Source organism: Brienomyrus brachyistius, chromosome 7 (genome assembly GCF_023856365.1).
Source record: "Brienomyrus brachyistius isolate T26 chromosome 7, BBRACH_0.4, whole genome shotgun sequence".
NCBI classification, from domain to species: Eukaryota; Metazoa; Chordata; class Actinopteri; order Osteoglossiformes; family Mormyridae; genus Brienomyrus; species Brienomyrus brachyistius.
The window spans coordinates 22,022,105-22,045,043 of NC_064539.1; the positions used below are offsets into that span (position 1 = coordinate 22,022,105).

At 53.2% G+C, this 22,939-nt stretch overlaps 1 protein-coding gene across 1 annotated transcript; it reads right to left on the reverse strand.

The window, feature by feature from the left end:
* Nucleotides 1-1,179: 1,179 nt before the first annotated feature.
* mfhas1 (multifunctional ROCO family signaling regulator 1) lies at nucleotides 1,180-21,979 on the reverse strand. Its single transcript, XM_049020256.1, has 3 exons — nucleotides 18,165-21,979; nucleotides 2,276-2,586; nucleotides 1,180-2,063 (listed from the first exon to the last, which is right to left on the reverse strand). Exons 1-2 carry the CDS (start codon nucleotides 21,064-21,066, stop codon nucleotides 2,456-2,458), a joined length of 3,033 nt encoding a protein of 1,010 aa, XP_048876213.1. The 5' UTR covers nucleotides 21,067-21,979; the 3' UTR covers nucleotides 1,180-2,063; nucleotides 2,276-2,455.
* Between the last annotated feature and the right edge of the window lie 960 nt (nucleotides 21,980-22,939).

Consider the following 22,939-nt stretch of genomic DNA (forward strand, 5'->3'; position numbering starts at 1 on the left):
GTGTGGCTTTGATAAGACCTCATTTGTTTAAGTGATGTAAACATTGACTGGTGCCGGAAGAACACCCAGGGAGAGGCATGGCATCGCTGATATGTTTTATTGCACAATGACCCAAAGCCCGAATCTGGGTATTTCGACAAGCTGATGTCTGTGGGTCCTCGTGCAGGGGACTGGAACAGGCAGCAAGAGAGAGAGCTCTGTCGGATCGCACCAGGGCTTAGAGGAGGGCATTTGGCAAGTTTGTGCCACTGAAGAGTAAGATTCAGACTTGCCCTACACAAGGGATGCTGTGTGTGTTGTACTTTGTGTGTTTAAATAAGTGCTGGCAGCAGAAAATTAACTCCCTTCGCTCTGATGGCTGAGGTACAGCAGACATACATATATGGCTTACGGAGTCTGAAAAGGGACAAAAAGATTGGGAAGAACTTTTAAATGCATTCTGGGTATAGGTGTTAAATATGGGGGATGAAAACCAGTAGATGTCTCTACAGGAAACCATATGATAAGATACTAGCTACGTAAGATGGAAGCAGGTTTTTTGCCGTCTGATGCTTTACATCTCATATTTCCCATCCTTTGTGGTCACATCTCACTGTCCTGCACCAGATTTAATCTGCTCATATTGTCACTGGTGGAGGACAGTGTGAGGCTGCTGCCTACCTGCCGGACACTACATCAAGATCGCGATTCTTTATTTTGTAAATCAGCATATAGGAATTCTTATTCCAGCTATCAAGTCAGCAAGATGTAACATCCGAAAGGATGGAATACATGTATTGTGACTGCATTTTAAGTTAAGAATTTATATGTTAAGAATTTTACTTTACCAATTAATTGCAGAATTGTTCCCAGTTGGGGTCTGGGCCCCCGTGGCACGCAGGAAATGGGGAAAAGGTTTTGTTTTTTTGTAGTTTGTTGCTGTGATGGGAGTTTTGTGAGTTCAGTACTCTGTGTGCGTAAATATGATTTTAAGCAAAGTCTGTAGTTTGCATTCCTTATCGAACATCCACCAGTTTTGTAACATCACTGGATGAGGGCGCCCTTCCAGAAATGCTGTTCTTGCCAGCAGCTGCTGTTGGCCTTCAGCCTGGAAAAGGACGGGACGATGACACAGGGACACGGACAGCCTGCTCTGGGCTTCTCTTTATTTATATTTGGTGCTTGTACACGGTTATCACACCCCCCCCCCCCCCCCCCGAGGCAAACGGCTCACTGCAGCGACTGCTGGGAGCCTGCCTGACAACCGCATAGTGCATTTGTACAAAAATAAAGATATTATATACAAAAGGATATTGACTGAGTTCTTACACGTGTGACGTACATTTATCAGTAGGCCTCTCCCATGCCCTTCTGTACCACCATCTGTGAGACTAAAGCCACACTGATATCGGAGCCCACCTACTGGCAAGCTGGTGGGGGGCATCCAAAGGTCCTCAGTGAAAGTTTACACTATGCAAGCACAGTATTGCACACCCATTTCGACGGGCTTCAGTCTCCTGTAAGTGTCCCTCCTGTGAGTTTCCTTACTGCGGCTGCAGTTCCTCCGCCTGCCTGCGGCAGTAGGGGTGGCGCCATAGTGGTTCTAACAGTCGAGACCCTCGGCTTCCTCAGGGACAAAACAGTTGGTCCCAGGAGACTCTCCTGTGGAGAGGTCTGCGGCGATCCTGCTTGCATGGAGGAGGGTGAGTCTGTGGCTAGCCTGTCTGCATGGGGGGAGAAGCTGGTGTAGCCTGCCAGTCTGATTTTTGCATCATAATCCCAGCTCCGCCTCCCACGGCTGTATTGCTGCTATATCATTGGCCAGACTCACACCTATGACAAGTCAGACCCAACATAGTGCCATATGATTGGTGTTATCCCGGCTCAGTGAGACCAATAGCAGATGTCCACCTCATCAAGAGGACTCTGGCAGACTTGAGTCACGTCAATGCTAACAGGAAGAGAAACCAGGGTTCCCATGAGGCTTTGCAGCACTCCAACAGTTCTATAGTGTCCAACACTGGGGTTCACTTCCAGCTCAGCTGGACAGGCAGTCGTTCCAAGGACCAGCTGGCGTAGGCAGGCTAAAGAGAGCAGGAGACAGAGAGGCAGATGAGAGGACAACAGGAGGTGGGGGTCTGTGCTGAAGAGCTGAATGCAACTTTCTTTTAACATTACTGACGCATACTGTCAGTATCGAAAACTGTGAGCTTTGTGTTTGGTAAAAGTTTTACTTGAGTACAGGAGGTTTGACCGATAAAAGACACGGGAGAGGCCACAGTAGCCGTCTGCTTACATGTCCACGCAGGCTCTGGCTCCTGGGTGTGATATGATGGAGTGGACAGCAGGGGGTGCTGCAGGGATGCATCAAAAGGAGGAGGAGACACTCCGGGAGATGGCTAGGGGGGTGTGGGCTGAGGGGAAGGGGGTGCGGTGCCATTGGTGGGGTAGGTGGTGGCTTGGGAGGGAGGGGGGTTCATTTCAGACAAGGACTGAGCACTGTTGGCGTGGGGGGGTACACCAGAGCCACGTTGACACGCTCTGAGCCATTCTTGGGGCAGATGATCTCAGTTGTCCCTTCTGGTCGGGGTTGGCTCAGGAGCTCACCTGCGAAGGACCAGAGAGAGAGAGAAAGAGAGGCGTCATCACCAGACCTCGCTGATACAGGCCAGGGAACCGCCACACTCAGCCACATGACACTCTGAGGCCGTCTCCAGCATATGGTACGCTGGCCCCTATTGGAGGCCGTCTCCAGCATATGGTACGCTGGCCCCTATTGGAGGCCGTCTCCAGCATATGGTACGCTGGCCCCTATAGGAGGCCGTCTCCAGCATATGGTATGCTGGCCCCTATAGGAGGCCGTCTCCAGCATATGGTACGCTGGCCCCTATTGGAGGCCGTCTCCAGCATATGGTACGCTGGCCCCTATAGGAGGCCGGGGCTGCACATTCGTGCCTCTGGGACTGGGGTAATCTGAAAGTCTGCGTTTATCGTAAAATGCCAAACTGCGAACGTACGTTTAAAATGACCTTTCACAGTAACATTGACTGAGATCTGCAAGGGTTAAAAATACCGGATTTCATTGTGTTTTCTTGGCTCCAGCACTGGAACTGGCTTCAAACTGCCTCGACTGTTTCCCCTGAGGTCGGTGAGAGCAGTGGAGTTGCTTGCTCTCATTACGTTTAAGTGTTTGGCCACTAGGGGGCAGATACTGATCATTATCACAGCAGGTCACTGAGCTGCAAAACAGGATGTTTTTCCCTCAGATATGAGCGTCTCCTGCGAGCTGCGTTTTATTGCCCCAGATGCTTTTTTGACACAGGCATATGGGCTTGACTCAGACACGGGTGCGATTCTAGGTGCTCGGTAAGCGAGGTGATCTATTCTGGGCTGTTGTGAAGCGGACCCTCCAGTGCAATGTCACACGCTCCCGACCTCACGACAGGGATGAGACAAGACGGATCATCTGTAAGGGGAGGAGCGGGGCTCTCTGTGCAGGGCTGCTCTGACACGTGCCAGAGGGGGCATCTCTGGTTCATTCGTGACAGAAGAACGCTGACCCCTACAGGAGGGGAACAGGGCCGAATTCCCTGGAATGGTGAAGCACAGGTGGAGCGTTTAGCTTCCTACATGTACTGCTGCTTGTGTTTCATGGTGGTGACATTTCACGGCCAAGTCTGGCTTATGAAGTCACCACACACACACACACACACACACACACACACACACACACACACACACACACACACACACACACACACACACACACACACACACACACACCATTGTGGTGTTTTTGGAAATTCTGTTGACATCTGACCTAGGTGCTTCTCTGACCGAATCCTGCAAACCTAATCTGGTGCATTATGAATGATCCTAAAACAAGCCCCGCCTTCACATTTGCCCCACCCACATTCTGCTCCGCCTCCAAGGTGCTCCTCCTATACGATAGACGAACACAGCTGCTCCTTAAAGTTCATCTCTATATTTGGGATCACAGATGGGAGGGGAAATTTTATCTTAAAATAGGACCCAAAGAAGAAGGTGGGGTGAAGCCTGGCTATGTATCATGCTGTCCATGTGATTAGCATGAATCTGTGCACTAGACACACTATTTGACGTGTGAATCCCCTGACATATTTCAAACCAGAATCAGCACATTCCTCCAGCAGTGATCACGTACAGAGCTTTCTGGCAACAAGCCAGGCCAAACCAAGCCCGTACTGGGATTTTATAAAGAGCTGCAGAAGCTTAGGTTTATAGTCTCGCTTGCTTTTCCCAAGAGGAAGCAGGAAGCCAAGCTAGGAAACTTGTGAGAAGACAGGAAGGTAAGAAAGGACAAAGGGAATCTCACTGTCCACACGCATTTCCTCATAGCATTCAATGGGAAGCAGGTTAACTGCATTGTTGGAAACCAGGCTCAGCTCAAAAAAAAAAAAAAAAAAGCAGTTTCCGAAAAGCCGTCCTGAGTCCGGCTGAGTGGGTTTGTAGGAGAAACGGACACACGACCCAGGCAGCACAAAGGGCACCAGTGAGTCTGGAATAACCAAAAGGCCCAGTGTCACAAACACAACATGGACGCGGCCGGGAGATGGCAGAAAGACTCCATGGGGAAGGCGGAGCTCCAGACTGTCCGGCCTCGCTTTGCCGTGTCATTGGGATGCAGTGTCCTAGAAGACCCCAACTCCCAGGACAGCAGAGGACAGGCTGGAAGGGGCTGACAGTGCAACTGTACATGTGGAAAGATGTGACGCCTCAGCTTACTTTTTAACCCAACATGACCCACATTTCTGACGGCTTTATCCTTTTTCACAGCTCGAGGGCACTGGGATTCCTGAGACTGCCATTCCGTTAATCACAAGGAAGTCACTCATCTGGTCTTTCCGGATGCTACCTCTGTGTGATCCGGCCTGCAGGTTTGTAGCTCACAGGGCCTGAAGACACAGCTGGGTGCAGCCGCTCCCCTCTGCCCGCTCTAATTCCATCCTGCCTGCTCCATCGCCTGCCACGGTTTTGCTCCCCCCCCCAAGGGGAAATGAGCAGGGCCTTAAAAGGTAAAGTGAGCTCCTCTCCCTCCCGCCGAGGTCCTGCCTCGAGGAACGCTCTGGCAGGGTGTGTGCTGTGTTGTGGAAAAACCCAGCATGCCCCCCCCCCAGCAGGCCCCCTGTGCTCTGCTTCCTCCCCTTTGTGAGACACAAAGGGAGCCTGGGGGCTTTTTGTCGCGTCCGGCCTGAGGGACAGGAAGACAAAGCCGGCACACTCCTCGCGGTGCGTGTAACAGCTCTCAGGCTGCCGCTTTGTGGAAGGCTCTTTAACACTTATTTGTGTCCCTCTTCCATCTGATACAAATAGGGTTCCAGTCAATGAACCTTTAGAGCTTGTTTATGAACAACTTTTTGACCACATGATATATGATGTCACTTCCTTTCTTCCCTCTCTACGGGGTATCCAGAGCATAACCGGGACCAAAATGAATGACACTCCACAGAACATTCTGCGATGCCGACACTGTCCGTTCATGTTCCCTCTTGCCACTCCCTGGTCTTGACAAATTAAAGTGGCATTTCAATTTGTGCAACACACTTTCATCAGATTTTTATATAAACTAGAATAATGTAGCAATTCCCCAGTAATTAGAGCAAGGAATAATCAGCTGTTTTCTTTACTGTCACTCACCAGTTGTCTGTAGGATAGATATGCACATGACTGCAGAAAATGGGTCAGGTGGATTTCATAGTAGGGGCACAATCTGACCCCTGACATTTGACCCCCACTGGCTCCGCTGTCACATTCATACCATCATGGACAGGGAGATGTACGGAGGAGGAACCAAGCCTCGGCTCTCACTGAAACAGCCAGCCTGAACTATCAGCTGGGAAAGTTGCTGGGGGCACTCAGAGGAATGTTTTAAGTAAAACGGAAACACAGAGGAATTTGGAGGAAAGTCAGCCTGCGGAGGCAGGAATTCGGCACAAAGGACAATGTATCGTACCACCGTGGGAGTCCGCGAGAGGCCCCATCAGCCAGGGCCTGAAACTTGCTCTGAGGGCAAGGCAAGGGCCAATACAATCCTTCCACATGTCTCCAGACTAACTGCACATGCAGCAGAATGAGCACCCCCTAGTGCCCCCTCTGATGAAACGGGATGAACGGAGGAGCTTCCAAAGATCATCTCATAAGGACAAGTTGGTTGCTCCTCCTGCTTTTTAGGCAGGACAAGTCAACAACAGAAACTAGATGTTTCTGGTCCAGCTGAGCACCTTCCCCATAGATCCTCTGGTGTGATGGATCTACAATCCTAAAGGCGGCAACACCAACCATAATATGGTCATAATATGTATATATAATATGATCAATATGGTCACATCAGTTACGCGAGACACGAGTCAATTCTGACGTCTTCTGGGTGCATTTCTGTGTGAAGACCTTCAGCAAAAACAGGTTGGGGTTTTGCTAAATTACCGACAAAGGGAGCTTCCTGGCTAAGCTAGGGTGAGCCAGCCCAGGAGCAAGAAAGCAAACTCGTAAAAACTGGGGTAGGATGCATGTGAGTGGGTAAATGGCTGTGCCGGAGGTCTGTATGCAAGACCCAGACTTCTCCAGATCGAGGCCTGATATGTTGGCTGCCAGAGCAAAGCAGAGATTGTCATTAAAACATCCTACCCCCCAACCACCCCCATCCTACTATAGGTCAAGAGGCACCAGGGTAGACATGTACTCCTTCAGAAAGTGGACATCCATTAAGGATTCTCAACAAGGAGCAACCTACAGAGTGAGTCAGTCAGCCGAACATTAGTGGGAGCCTCAGTCACAGATACATCAAAACCTTTGCCGCAAAGTATTCTGGGAAATGCCAGTAGAGGGGACCTACGAAGAGCCCTGGATTGCAACTACAGCCACGCTTTGGCTCACACGAGTGGAAAATAATGAGAAAGTGACTAATAATTAGAAAGTCGATGATGAAGACAGACAGGAATGCAGGAATACAGATATCATCACTGCCAAAAAAGGTCAGGTTACTGTCACTGCATCAAGCTGACAGAGCAAAATGAGGCGAGGCGAGGGGATCTGGGAATGCGCCGAACATCTGAGAGTGAGCATACCACACACCAGATGATTCCTCAGTCCACATCCCTGCATCTCAGGGACACACCAACCACTCCCAAGCACATGCTCAGAAGCCCAGACAACTGCAGCAGAATGGAAGTCATCAGTGAAGACTGATGAGATTTCCAGGCAGCTGTCTGACCAGTGTGCTCTGCTAGAAGGGTCGATGAGGTCAATGACGGCTCACTTGGAAAACCAAGCATGACCTGAAACAGCTTCCTCTTTGAAAAGGACGACTGTGATTCCTGAACAGTCTCTTACTCTGATCCAGCCAACCAGTCACCTCGACGTACCACTCAAAGGAGCTGAGACCAATGGGAGTTTGGCAGGAACAACTCGGACAGGCCAAGCGCGTTTAATCGATCGGCTCGTAGCTCCGGGAATCCGGGACGACCCACATCATGGAACGAGGGACCAAATAACACTGCAAAGAAAGGACACCTCGCATTTCTCTGGCCCCCGTGATCCGCAAGTGGACAGACTGAATCCACACCAATGACGGAGACAATGCAAAATGCATTGCATTGCATTTGCGAGTGCAAATGGAAAAGAAGATGGCCGACTTTGAGCTGAATCTCGGAATCACGCTACAAACCTGCAGCTATTAAAATTCCAGGGCAAGTCGGACCAGTACTGCCCGCAAGCTGGTGCTGTAGATTGCTAGTGCTGGCAGTGATATTCTCACATCCTCACTTCTCCATCTCCATTGTCACATCTGCCACCATCCATCCGGGTAAGCAGAGGATGTGGGGGGGGGGGTATAGGAAGCGAGGGGCTGAGGAAGATGGCTGGTCACCGTCCCCCGTCCCCCGTCCCCCGTCCCCCCATGCTCATCTGACCAAACCCGTATCCGCACATCATGCCTGGACGGGATCTTGGCCAAATCAAGGTCTGACAAAAAACAAAAAAAAACACAAGCCGTTCACCAACATTTCAGCATCTGTGTCCTCCTTCTGAGCTCGAGGTGGGGGTGGGGATGGGGGCGGGGGGGTGCAGGACTACGTTCCAAAGGAGGCTGGGTCCTGTCTGACGTGTGCCTCCAGACACCGGCCAGATGCCTGCGGAATGCACTGCGTGTTTTCTGGGAGCTGGGGCAGCAGTCCAAGGAGAACTCAGCCGGCCTGGGCGGGCGGGCGTTGCCATGGAGACCCACCACGGGTGCACGAGTGTGAAAGCCAGCGGGAGCCTGGAGCTGTACTTTTAGTGTGGGAGAGGCTATGAGGGCTGGCAGCTAGCCGGGAACACCCATAAGGAGGCTTCCGGAAGATGTCTGGACACTGGCCAACTACCCCGAGATAGCTGTGGTCTTAAACCCCCTTCTGAGGTCATGCACTGTGCAACCGCTCGTTAAAAGCTGCTTGGGTAGCTTGCAACTACACAGCTGGCTCGGAAAATGAAGCAGGGTTTGAGTTTAGCATCCTGGGATGTGCTGGGCAAACATGAAGAGAGTTAGATGTGCCTGATAGACGTGTATCACACACCTAAGATAAGCGCAGAGGGAGAACCTCCCCAAAAGCACACAGAAGAGTCTCTGGGATTCCTCGCTGTGTGTACAGTCGAGCTCAGGCTCGCCTTTCACTGTTTACTCTGGATGCCAGCCTGCTCATACCAGCGAGTAACGTGAGAATGCTGCCCTATGCAAAAACGGAGATGACTTTTGCCTCCGTGTAAGAATACGCTGTAGGTCCACGTACGTGAACGAGGGAGCGTCTCTGATTTAAGATGGGGACCCCCCTCTGTGTGGCCACAAGACAGACCCACAGGGAGATACAAGGGCAGGTCTCTCCTCCCTTAATCTTCAACTGTCTCCCGCACATCACTGTCCCTATCCCAATCCCATAGTGACGTGCTTCACACTCCTTCTGCTCCGCGGGCAGCTGCCTGAAGCTGAAATGCTGACATCTCACAAAGCGTGCCGGCGTTACTGCTGAGTGGCGAGATCGACAGAGTGCCTTAACGTGGTGTGAACCTTGTAAGACCCACCCCAAAGTGTTCGCTGATATCATATGGAAGAGTCTGGTATAAAGCGTGTGACTAACACTTAAGCGTAATGGGGGTGACAACACATTGGCAGAAATAATAAGGCTGCGGAGATCCCACAGGAGAGGAGATGTGCTGATCACCCGAAAGGGCAAATAAACCAGCCAAGAGCTTTGAGGGCCTCCCAAGGCCCTGACACTGCCCAAAGCTCAGACCTGGATGGAGATGTTCTTCAGACCAAAGAGCACATACAGGAGGTGGAGGACCCAAAGTCTGATACCAGGTGACAAGACTAGCTCACACATCTTGCATCCCCCACGACAGCCCCAAGACCTCTGGCCCTGAACAGTCATGAACAGTCAGTGGGATAAATCATTCGGAGGGGGGGAGCTTTGGGATCAGAGTGGGGCAACAAAGCATGACACATGAGATGTGAGTCACAGGCTTACTGGAACCCCCCCCCCCCCACATGATGGGGGAGATGAAAGAAGTTGCTCTCAGCTCCGGTTTCTTTCTTAACGAAAGGTGCAAAAAAGATCAAAGGCATCTCCTCATACCCGTCAGGGCACCGTGGGACCGAGAGGCATCCCCTCATACCCGTCAGGGCACCGTGGGACCGAGAGGCATCCCGTCATACCCGTCAGGACACCGTGGGACCGAGAGGCATCTCCTCATACCCGTCAGGGCAACGTGAGACCGAGAGGCATCTCCTCATACCCGTCAGGGCACCGTGGGACCGAGAGGCATCTCCTCATACCCGTCAGGGCACCGTGGGACCGAGAGGCATCCCCTCATACCCGTCAGGGCAACGTGAGACCGAGAGGCATCTCCTCATACCCGTCAGGGCACCGTGGGACCGAGAGGCATCCTGTCATACCCGTCAGGACACCGTGGGACCGAGAGGCATCTCCTCATACCCGTCAGGGCAACGTGAGACCGAGAGGCATCTCGTCATACCCGTCAGGGCACCGTGGGACCGAGAGGCATCTCCTCATACCCGTCAGGGCACCGTGGGACCGAGAGGCATCCCCTCATACCCGTCAGGGCAACGTGAGACCGAGAGGCATCTCCTCATACCCGTCAGGGCACCGTGGGACCGAGAGGCATCCCGTCATACCCGTCAGGACACCGTGGGACCGAGAGGCATCTCCTCATACCCGTCAGGGCACAGTGGGACCGAGAGGCATCCCGTCATACCCGTCAGGACACCGTGGGACCGAGAGGCATCTCCTCATACCCGTCAGGGCACCGTGGGACCGAGAGGCATCTCCTCATACCCGTCAGGGCACCGTGGGACCGAGAGGCATCCCGTCATACCCGTCAGGACACCGTGGGACCGAGAGGCATCTCCTCATACCCGTCAGGGCACCGTGGGACCGAGAGGCATCCCCTCATACCCGTCAGGACACCGTGGGACAGAGAGGCATCTCCTCATACCCGTCAGGACACAGTGGGACCGAGAGGCATCCCGTCATACCCGTCAGGGCACCGTGGGACCGAGAGGCATCTCCTCATACCCGTCAGGACACAGTGGGACCGAGAGGCATCCCGTCATACCCGTCAGGACACCGTGGGACCGAGAGGCATCTCCTCATACCCGTCAGGGCAACGTGGGACCGAGAGGCATCCCCTCATACCCGTCAGGGCAACGTGGGACCGAGAGGCATCTCCTCATACCCGTCAGGGCACCGTGGGACCGAGAGGCATCCCGTCATACCCGTCAGGACACAGTGGGACCGAGAGGCATCCCGTCATACCCGTCAGGACACCGTGGGACCGAGAGGCATCTCCTCATACCCGTCAGGGCACCGTGGGACCGAGAGGCATCCCCTCATACCCGTCAGGACACCGTGGGACCGAGAGGCATCCCCTCATACCCGTCAGGGCACCGTGGGACCGAGAGGCATCCCGTCATACCCGTCAGGACACAGTGGGACCGAGAGGCATCCCGTCATACCCGTCAGGACACCGTGGGACCGAGAGGCATCTCCTCATACCCGTCAGGACACAGTGGGACCGAGAGGCATCCCGTCATACCCGTCAGGGCACCGTGGGACCGAGAGGCATCTCCTCATACCCGTCAGGACACAGTGGGACCGAGAGGCATCCCGTCATACCCGTCAGGACACCGTGGGACCGAGAGGCATCTCCTCATACCCGTCAGGGCAACGTGGGACCGAGAGGCATCCCCTCATACCCGTCAGGGCAACGTGGGACCGAGAGGCATCTCCTCATACCCGTCAGGACACCGTGGGACCGAGAGGCATCTCCTCATACCCGTCAGGGCAACGTGGGACCGAGAGGCATCTCCTCATACCCGTCAGGGCACCGTGGGACCGAGAGGCATCCCCTCATACCCGTCAGGACACCGTGGGACCGAGAGGCATCCCCTCATACCCGTCAGGGCACCGTGGGACCGAGAGGCATCCCGTCATACCCGTCAGGACACAGTGGGACCGAGAGGCATCCCGTCATACCCGTCAGGACACCGTGGGACCGAGAGGCATCTCCTCATACCCGTCAGGACACAGTGGGACCGAGAGGCATCCCGTCATACCCGTCAGGGCACCGTGGGACCGAGAGGCATCTCCTCATACCCGTCAGGACACAGTGGGACCGAGAGGCATCCCGTCATACCCGTCAGGACACCGTGGGACCGAGAGGCATCTCCTCATACCCGTCAGGGCAACGTGGGACCGAGAGGCATCCCCTCATACCCGTCAGGGCAACGTGGGACCGAGAGGCATCTCCTCATACCCGTCAGGACACCGTGGGACCGAGAGGCATCTCCTCATACCCGTCAGGGCAACGTGGGACCGAGAGGCATCTCCTCATACCCGTCAGGACACCGTGGGACCGAGAGGCATCTCCTCATACCCGTCAGGGCAACGTGGGACCGAGAGGCATCTCCTCATACCCGTCAGGACACCGTGGGACCGAGAGGCATCTCCTCATACCCGTCAGGACACCGTGGGACCGAGAGGCATCTCCTCATACCCGTCAGGGCAACGTGGGACCGAGATGCATCTCCTAATACCCATCAGGACACAGGCATGTCCTGAATTCGCGGCCAAGACTGCGGAAACTGTGGGTATCCTGGAGGAACAGCTCAGCTCGTGCGGATATTCTGAGCAAGAAAGTAAGGAGCCCCTTGGGGGTGTTCCCAAATACGGCACCACTTCCCAGCAGGTGACTTCAAAGAACACCCCCTTCTCCCTAAACACACCAAAGGCATATCTGCCGACACGCCCTCCCTCCCCACCCATCAGGCAATGCAGAGACTGGTGATGTAATGGGATCGCTAGTGTCTTCTCTGGGGATTTTACTGCTGATCTGATGGTGGTAGGGGGAGGGCAGGTCGTCCATCTCAAGAGAAGAACAATAACAAAGCCAGAGCCGGTACAGCGGCGTTCCACGGCATCTCCTCCCTTCCATCACACTCCCTGAAATGGGGTCTCAAGATGGCCTGAGTCCACACAATCACCCACTCCCCATCTCATTGATGATGTGTAATAGGTCAGACTACTCCGCCACCTCAAAGCACACACACTCAGAAAGAAGATCCTGCTGCCTTCTCTGCTTCACTGCATGGATACAGGAGACTCAGTCTCCTCTGGGATTGGCCGACAGCCAGGAAAAGCAGCCAAGCCGACCAATCGGCTGAGAGAGACCCACCCACCAGCTTCCTGCTCCAGTTACTACAGTGGTACCATTATATGCTCAGCCTGGAATGTCAGTCTGACAAAAGGAATTGCCATTAAAAAGTTTCTAAATTTTACATTTAAAAACCCTGAATCATGTTTTTTTTTAAATCAAGACAATGGAATTAAGTAATGTTAGGGTTCAAACTGCCAAAGATCTCTCTTTCTTGCGCGCGCGCGCACACACACACACACACACACACACACACACACACACACACACACACACACACACACACACACACACACACACACACACACCTTTTGGCATTTTTAGTTTGACTGCACTCACAGATCTTTGTGAGGACCTGAAAAAAGGTCCCCACAACGTTAAAATAACAGGTCTTTATTACAATGTGGGGAACATTTGGTAATGTAATATAAACATAATCCAGACACGGACACACACGGTCACTCGGTCCTGCACAGAGGACCTCTGTCATCTTTTGTGCAGACCACCTCTTCCCGGTGTGCCCCTACACGTCCAGGGCACTCCCTCCTTCCCGGGAATTAGGTGACATGCTCGCACTGTTAAATCTCGCCTGGTCATTCTGTTCATCCCAAGGGTGAAAGCAAGTCGCTTTTGCAGACGTCCCACAATGCACTGCACAGTCCTGTTACAGCTGTGAGCCCGCTGAGGAAAACACCTGCTCACAGGGACGGTGATGTACCTGGGCATGGAACTGTGGCAAAAGGAGGGGGGGGAGACAGAAAGCTCTCCCCAGATTCAGGCAGCAGCCTGCACCCCCTCTCTCCCTAACCCCTCTGGGATGTGGAGTTGGACCTGACCCAGCCAGTGAGAAGGCAGCAGAAGCATCCAAAGCTACACCCCGTTACGGCCCTTAGAGACGGCAGAGAGAGTGCGTGCGAGTCAGCATGAGGGTCGGCTTGGGCTGGCTGCCCAGCGGCGGAGCAGAATTTACACGACCAGCCGCATAAACCCTTTAAAAGGAAATCTGGACGCATTCTGTGGAATCGGGAGGCCATCTTGGTCTCGGCGGCGAGCTCCATGAGTGAGGTCACAGTGTTCGTTTTAGCACGTAAACCGAGGATGTTTTAACCAAAGCTGCCAACTTGGCTCAGCCTAATCCCCACCCTCTATTCCCAGAGGACCCCCGCCACCCTAAAAAGGGGCCCTCTGCTTAAAGGTGATACTGCATTATGATATGCACCCGGCTCTTTGTTGCCATGGTAACCCCAGTGTCATATGAGCAACGAGACTCATATCTTGTAAAAACTCTTCATACAGCTTTATATAGATGTAGCATTACTAATTCCACTGCTACTGCTAATAGGAATAATAATAATAATCGTAAGCAGTGTAATAATCTGGCCTGAGTCTGGTCGAGTGAGCAAGTGGATTTAAAAAATGTAGTGACTAGTGACCAGAACATTAGTAAGCTTGAGGAGTGGTGACCATGACTAAGCATGAGGACAAGTCCTACATTACTCATTAACAATACAATAACCAGCCATGCTTTAGCAACTACACAACTAAAGACATGCAGCAGCACAGTTAATCCACAAAACCACAACATGTTCTTCTGTATCCCTTGTAAAAACCGTGCCTCTGTGGAGACGACAAGCTGGGTTTAATGTTTGTTTCTTGGGCAACAGGTTTAACGAGCCAGTTACCCCTGCAGTGTCACACTAACACAGCCGTGCGTCTAAAGGACTCCATAACAACCCTTTGACTTATTAGCACCTACCCTGAAGGCACCGTGTTCACACCGATCAGCTGTGTGTGTGCCACATGATGAGTGCCACAGTTTTTTTTAACTGGACACCCCCCACCCCACAAGCAAACAGCCAATCCCATCAGCCACAGACAGTGAAAGTTAAAGCAGAGAGCGTGGGGGGGGGGCATAATGATCCCCTCCTTTCCCAAAAGTCAGGGTTTGGTTTTCTCACCAGCTAATGCTGGAGGCAAAACGTCTCGCCGGGACATACCAAGCCCCGTCATTCGGGGGGGAGTCTGGGATTATGGCACGTAGAACAACACTAAGGACTAGAGCATGAAGCCAAAGCAGCCATGAAAAAACTGGGGAGGAGTCGTGCTCTCTTGACCTCTGTGTTGCAAGATCTGTGGGTGTTTCCATACAATGCTTTGTAACTCACCTCATTAAAGGATTGTGAGATATCACCTAGACCTAGAAAAGGGTGAGTGATTTTTTAAAGTCGATTGTGTGTGCGTACATGTTTCAGGGCTGTTACAGGCAGCACTTAGGCGATTAAAGTTGGGTGCGCAGTACTGAAACCGCCCCTTTACAGTGATGTATAAATGCCACCTAGCGACACAGACCTCTGTGACTCCTAATGGCTGAAGAAGACCCCCGAGCCCCTCTGCCCCTGTACTGCTGACCCCAGTCCTGAGGGTCTAAATTCGTAGGACACCAGCTGCTTCGAGGGGGCAGTGGACTTGAGCACCAGACTCAGTGGTGCCATGCAACACCCCCCCCCCCATATTCCACTTCCTGCTCCTACCACCAAGGTTACTCCCATTAACTAGGGCTGAACTAAGCCTTTGTGTGAAACAAAATCAAATAAAAATACTACTAAAACCAACAAAGTGAAACTAAGTGCTATCATATTCAAACAGAGATAAGAATATCAACGAGATTAAGTTAAAATGAAATTAAACTCGGGGGGGGGGGGGGGGAGAGAAAAACAGGAAAAAAACGACGTAAACAAAAATCTAATCTCTCTCCATCCAGCCGGCCGAGACACATTATGGTGTCACATGATGCAGGTACTGTGACATCATCAGCATATTTCAGGAAGATTAGGACGAGCAGTGATCCTCACACAAAGCATTCCTGTGTGTGTGATGTGCCGATAAAAATGTCAGCAAATTACACAGATCACCAGACAATTAACTGCCTATATGACAGTTACACTATTCCAAACATCACTGTGGTATTTACTGCGGCCCAGAAGCACATCTCTGAAGTGAAACAGAACAGAGGCTGGGCGTGGGTATCAAGTGGATGGATGTGAGCCAGTGGAGCCAGGCCAGAACCCTCAGCCCAACTCGCTGAGGAGACTGACGGCTCGCTTTCATCTCACGCCAGCCTGCTGGAGGATGGTGTTCTCATGACCAGGAGATGGGCTTACGGTTTGCCTTTAGGCTGAAAATCAGTGACGCCCATTGCTGACACAAACGAGGACCAGGGCACCGGCACATGTCCACACCCTTGCGGGCTCATTTGGTGGGAAACGGGGATTCTGCGTGGCGACGTGTGCCGACAAGCTCACAGTGACTGTAAGTTTGTGGCAAACTCCCTTAATTTCCCTTAATAAAACAGCATTTTCTAGAGTAGAAAGGGACATAAATTCACACAGCTAAGGTGAAGTGTATCTCTACAAATCCTTTCACATCAGGCCAGGCAGCAGAAAGCCAAGCACACAGCTGTTAAACTGCAGCAATTAAAAACGAATTCAGGGTGCTGACGGCTGCTTTCTGAGGAGGCGTCAGGGAGTCTGGAACATTCTACCTGCGGGCAGGTGGACCTCCAAGGCCTGCTCCTTCAGACTGTCATGCACGCATAACTTGATCTTGACCTTACGCATGTTTTTTTTTTCTCTCTTATAAGTCTGGATCCTGATGTTTCCTTGGCGACTCTAACCCTGTATGCGCCCCACATGGTGCCCGACCGCACAAACCATCCTCAGCAGAACTGCTATCAGGAGCACAGCCAGAGGCGACCAGGCCAGCCCAAAGGGGGTCCCATAACCCCAGGATGAGGGATTAGCCATGTGACCAGCTGTGTCACATGACCATGAGAGCAGAGTCTGATTGGATTGGTCTCATCCCAAGAAAGGACAGAGACGTCACAAAACCAAGACTCCATGGAAAAACCCCATGAAAATCATTTTGCACCCGACAAATTTTCCACATGCCAGTGCACCACGCGCATTAAGCCCGGCTTGTCCATGCGTAATTTAGCCCTTCTGAGTGGACTCTCACACTCGCTATGGTGCTGATGCTCAGCTGGCATGAAATGCACATCTGCAGCGGGTATTAACAGCAGCAGCAGCAGCACTCAGACCGCAGGGCCCGCCCGGGCGGGTACGCCCACAGCACGGAACAAGAACGGGGCTCTCATCTGGTCAGGCGTTATTTTTATAACCACACAGCCACACGCCCACGTCCTTCAGGATTTCCCTCGATTCTCCTCGGATCTACAGCTCAGACTTTTCAAAGGAGGCGATCTGGATGAAAAAAAAACGTGTCGGCGTTCACCCTAACGCGCAGGATCCGCAATTCCAAAAACTGTTTTGTTGCCAACATCCCAGCTCGCCAAGCAGGATTTCGCCATGTGCTCTGGGGAGTCTGAACTGTGCGTCTAGGTGTGGCTGCAGCACCACCCCCCCCCCCCCCCCCCCCCGAGATGCCATGCCTTTGTTTAGTCTCCCGTTCAAGCTGACTGTGTTATTTAGAGAGTGCGCTAATGTCCTCCAAAGGCCTCAAGCCCTTCTTGGCTCCAACCATCTCAGCCAACAGCAGAATCACGGACGGTGGTTCAGCTGCTGCTGACCCAGGCTGGCACAGACAGACACACAGACCCATGCCCACACCAGCCCACACACACACACACACACACACACACAGGGTCGCATGTGCACATCACAGCGGCCACGCCGACCACACTGTCAGAATGCCGAGCATTTCAGTCCCTCCTGGATAAAAATACACCCCTTCCCTCGACTGCCCGCCCTGTGATGCTGATCGGACTCGACAGAGCCACCTCCAGCGAAAGCGGGCTTTCAGTGTTTAATCTTCGAGCTGACATGCTTACAGAGACTGAGACAGCTCTCACGCTCCAGGACGCACACCCTGTGTACACACACATACACACACACACACACACACACACACACACACACACACACACACACACACACACACACAGACCTGTACGCATAGCTCTGTGGGGCCTGTCCATTCATTTCTATGGGCAAAACCCTAATCCCAACAAAGACAACCTTAACCTCTAACCAGCCCTAACCTCAATCATTAGTAACCAAACAAAATACAAGATGTCCCTTTGGGGACCGAAAAAATGTTCCCCACAACGTCAAAAAAACAGGTTTTTAATCACAATATGGGATCATTTGGTTCCTACAATGTGATGTATCTCTCTCTCTCCCTCTCTCTCTCCCTCTCTCTCTCCCTCTCTCTCTCCCTCTCTCTCTCCCTCTCTCTCTCCCTCTCACACACACACAGTGCTGGATTTCCCCTAGTCCTACACATCCACAGCTAAAATCAGCACTCCCTCTCTAGCAAATGAAACCCATGCATCCTTCTTTTTCTACAGCACTGAGCAGAAATCCCTTTGTTCAAAGCCCAGACCGCTCCCTGTTTAATGCCATCAGTGACATAAGCGTGACACCCACCTGGGAAGGCATGGGGGCTGGGGGACCCTCTCTTCAGGCACTTGGAGCACAAGATGTGCACGGTGTAGTGGAGCCCTGGCCACTCCTGCAGCAGAGAGTTCAGCTCCTCCACCAGAGGGGTGATGGCCTGCCAGGCCGTCCAGATATTGGGCAAGGAGGCGTGGCTGGCGATGGACAGGGTCTCGGCTTGCAGCCGGCAGCGGGATGGCCGGTGGGTCACCACCACGGGCACTTTGCCGCGGTAGGCGAAGACGTGGCAGCGGCCGTCGGAGCGCTGCACTACGTGGCTGTTGATCTGCACACTGTACCTCGCGAACAGGCCCGGTGGCAGCAGGAAGGGAAAGCTGTACTCCACCTGCAGCTGCTCCACCGACAGCAGCTGCCCCGGCACGCCGCCACCCCCGTTCACCCAGGCCTCCGCGTGCGGGTCCTCGTTGCTCACATAGCTGGGGAACTTGTACCAGACGGTGGCGCCATTGAGCGGTTTGCTGCGGGGCTTGTTGACGCAGTAGCACACGCCCATCTTCTCCAGAAGTTCCAGGATGAGCTGGAGGTCCTGCTGGGTCTGGATCAGCGGCCGGAGCAGCAGGCGGATGATATGTGACGGCAGCAGGCCGTATAGCAGGAAGCCCTCCACGTGGTGCTGCAGCTGGGCTTCCCTAGCCCGGTCACCCCGGGTCTCCACCCCCTCGGCCAGCAGCCTCTCTAGCATGGCGGATGGGTCCCCCTGGAAGAATACGTTGAGGATGGCGATGAAGCGTGGCAGGTTATGGAAGACATACTCCTTGAGTGTGGGGCTGTCCTCGAAGTAGAGCAGTTTGCCGCTCTCGTGCAGGTAGGACAGGGCGCTCTGCAGCCGGTCCTCCGTGAGTCCGGCTTGGAGGCCCAGGCGGGCCGAGTCCCACCAAGAAAGCCACAGGTCCTGGGGCTTGAAGTGCAGCTCCTCCAGCATCTGCCAGGACTTGGGCAGCACGCGGTGCAGATTGGGAAAGATCTCCCTATGGTCGGCGACGGACACGAGCTTCTCCCGCAGACGGCTGACATCCCTCGCCGGGCCGACGCAGCTGACACGCAGCACAGGGGACAGGATCTGCAGCCGGTGGTTAAGCAGATACTGCAGCTGGGCCTTCTTTCGCCGCAGGTTCTTGTCCGTCACACCGTAGAAAAAGACATGGGGGCTGGATGTCCGGATGTCCAAGCCCTGCTCCAGCGCCTGGTCCACCTGCAGGGCGAGGCTCCGTAAGAACTCGGTGTCCCGAGTCTCCTGCAGCGCAATCTGCCGGTGGATGTCCAGACACTTCTCCTCCACCTCCTCCTCCTCACACTGATCCACGTGCGTCCCCACAAGACACACCACTGCGTGGGGGACTTTGGCGCCCAGCAGATGAAGGAAATACCCCACGTGGGAGTAAAAGTTCCTGGGAAAATAAGTCTTTAGGTTCACCACCAAGATGTAGAGAGCACCAGGAGACAGAAAAAAGGGCTTGATAAGGTCATAGTTTTTCTTCCCTGATAGATCATAAACGATGAAGGTGAGACTACGGTCAGCATCTGCGACCCAGTTGGTCACGTCGATCCCTGTGTTGGTCACCATGAAGTCATCCTGCGGCTTACTGACGAGACACTGTCTCAGCCTGGTCTTTCCAGCCTTCTTCTTCCCCATCAGCACCAGCTTCAGCCTGGGTTTGACAGCGGGCTGCGAATGAGCGAGCTCCTTTTGGTAGGCCGCGATGTAGGGGATTCCCTTCATGCACACTTCATAGGGTGGCTGTATCAGAGGGTTGTCCTTCACCTTCCATATATTAACCCTGGCAAGCTTTCCAAAGTTGTCTGGCAGAATGGCAATTTGGTTACCCTGTAGGACGAGTTCCTCCAACTGGTCCAGCTCCACAATGGAGTCCGGCAGATATGTAATTCTATTATTGTCCAACCACAGATTGGCAAGCCCAGACAACTGGCCTATTTCCTCTGGGATAAAAGTCACCTTATTTCTGCTCAGGTAGAGCTCCTCCAGGCCAACGATATCTAGGATGGCAGGAGGGAACTCCTGGAAGGCGTTGGAGGACAGGTTCAGCATTTTGAGCTTCTGCATCCTGCCAAAATATGGCGGTAATGTGGTGAGGCAGTTGCTATCCAGCATCAGACTCTCCAGGTTGACCAGGCTGCAGAAGTCCTTAGGCAGTGAAGCCACTAGCGTGCCGCTCAACCATAAGATTTTGATGGAGCGGAGCACAGAAATACCGCTGGGAAGCCCCTCCAGCTTGTTCCCGGAGCAGTCCAGCTCCTCCAGGTCGCTGAGGGCCAGGATCTCTGGTGGGAAGCGGTCCAGCTTATTGTGGTCCACGTCCAGCGTACGCAGCCTGCGGAGATGTGAGAGGCTGGCAGGAAGGGCGCTGAGCTCGTTGAAGCTGACGTCCAGCTCCTCCAGGTACCGCAGGTCTCCCAACCACAAGGGCAGGTTCTGGAGCTTGTTGTGGCTGATGCAAAGCTTCTTCAGGCCCACCGGCAGGCCCATGTCATTAGGGAAGTGGCTCAGGCAGTTGTGGCTGAGGTCCAACTCTGTCAGCTGTGCAAGCTCCAGCACGGCCCGTGGGACTGCGACGAACCGGTTCCGGCGGAGGACGAGGATGCGCAGGTTTGCCAGGGCAGCCGCCAGCCCACGGGGCAGCTCCTGGAGGGAGTTGTTGCCCAGGTTGAGCAGCTCGATCTCACCCACATTATCAGGCAGGGTTATCTCATGGTTGTTCTTCGTGCTGAGAGTTAGCTGCCGGAGGTTGCTCCGGAGCTTCCTGGAGCGCAGGGCTGCATCCCTCCACAGCCTGGCCGTCCTCAGATTGCACTCCTTGTCAGCCATGGTGCTGCAGAGAGAACCCTCCTCCTCGCTTTCATGGAGAGAGATCATCTATTACCCAGCCAGCATGGCAGCCTGTTCCAGCACCTTGCCAGTAGCCCTGCTCTGCACAGCAGCCGTCACAAAGTCAACATTATTAGCGGCAAGGATAGCAAAGCCGCCTGGGTAGGAGAAGATGTCTGCGTTTGCGATCGCATTAACAGGGCGGCGGTGGGCCAGCGGCTTTTCGTGCGTCCCCTCCTCCTGCGCCATGGAACAGAGAACAACAGACACCTACCGCAGCGGCGGAGCGCGGAGAAAGAACCCCGTTCCGGTGCGCGTCCTCCGGTGATGCGGCAGCCACACGCTCCCGGCTCGGGGCGAGCCGACTCCGGTGGGACTACAGGCGCTGGCTGTAGCCGCGATTTCCTCGCCGCGCACTTCGCTCTGGGTTGGGAGGTGCGGCAGCGGCAAGCCTAAGCGGAGAGCACTGCGTCAGAGCGGACAGCCCACCTTCCCCGAGCCGGGGGGAGGACGGCGGGGGCGGTGCAGCCGGGTGGCTTTATCCCTGAAGGGTGGAGGGAGTAGCGTCGGTCCAAACTCCGCTTAAAGATGAGACGCTGCTGATTCCGTGTTTTCTTTTTCTGTTCCGTGCTTGCGGACATCGGTAATCTTTGGTCGTCGGGGACTGCGCCTCAAGTTTCGCTTTTGTAGGAGCCGATCTGTTTGATGAATGGAAATTGCAGTAAATCCATCCATAAATGCGCTCCCGATTACAATGAAGCTCCGCTTCTTCTTCACTCCGATAGAAAAGACTTGTTTTAAATCCGCCTCGTTTTCCGGTAACATATAGTAAAATGCCGTATGGAATTAACAATCCGCGTTAACGTCCTTGTGTTACCGGTAGACAGCCTTTTGTGTATGAAAACTGGGAGTTTGTCTCCGCGCAGTGGATACTACATGTATGCTTACGGAAGGCCGACAGAATCACAGCGCACTTGGCGGAACGGGATATTTTTTACGACAGTCACCCCGTTTAATGTTACTTTTAATATGTGCAATCAGCACATCCACCTGTCCTGCTATAAATGATGAGTAATGTATTTAACGGCATCATTTTCTTATGATGTAATGGGCATAGTATGTCACAATATTTTGTTTGTTGTAAAGCACAGGGCACAGATACCATGCGCCTGACTGTCTCATGCCGGTAGAGCCGCAGACGGAGTCCAAGCGCCGCCTGGTGGCCGTTGAAAGACTCTGCATAACAAGGAACCCGCAGGTCTCCGCCTTATTGTCTTAGGGATGTCAGAGTAGCTTTATCGTGCCATTGATTGTATTTTAAAGCTGTTTCATCCTCCTTATTCTGTCCACAAGCTTCCTGGCATGAGACAGCCAGGAATCCTCCTTTGGGCTACAGAAAGATCTACTATTTTCCATACCCGATTTCCTACTTCTAAATAATTAAACAGACCAAAGTGCTAGCTTCATTTCCCGAAACTGTACTATTACTGTCAGGTTAGACAGGCTGTATAATCAGCTTAAAATGTAAATCACTACAGCCAGGTTACACAAACTGTGTGACAGCCAAACTTCACTTTAGATGAAAAGTAACGGGCAGACATCCTCAACTACAAAGATATGACCCAGTCTGGATACAACCCAGTTTGGCGATTATTTGCAGAACACCAGTCTGTCCCCCCCCCCTCATCCCAATTTGGACAGAGGACACACATCAGGTGTTGAGGTGGTCAGGGCAGATAAATCCTAATGCGAGGTGATCGTTTGTCCATTTTACTTTTAAGTATGAACAGTAACGGGTCGCTAGATATCAGCAGGGGTGAGGTCAGAGATGCTGGACCCCCAACCCAGACTAATCCAGTCATGTTCCAAATATTTTAGGGTCCCTATCACTCAGGGACCATCGTAATTGTCCTAATTTCTC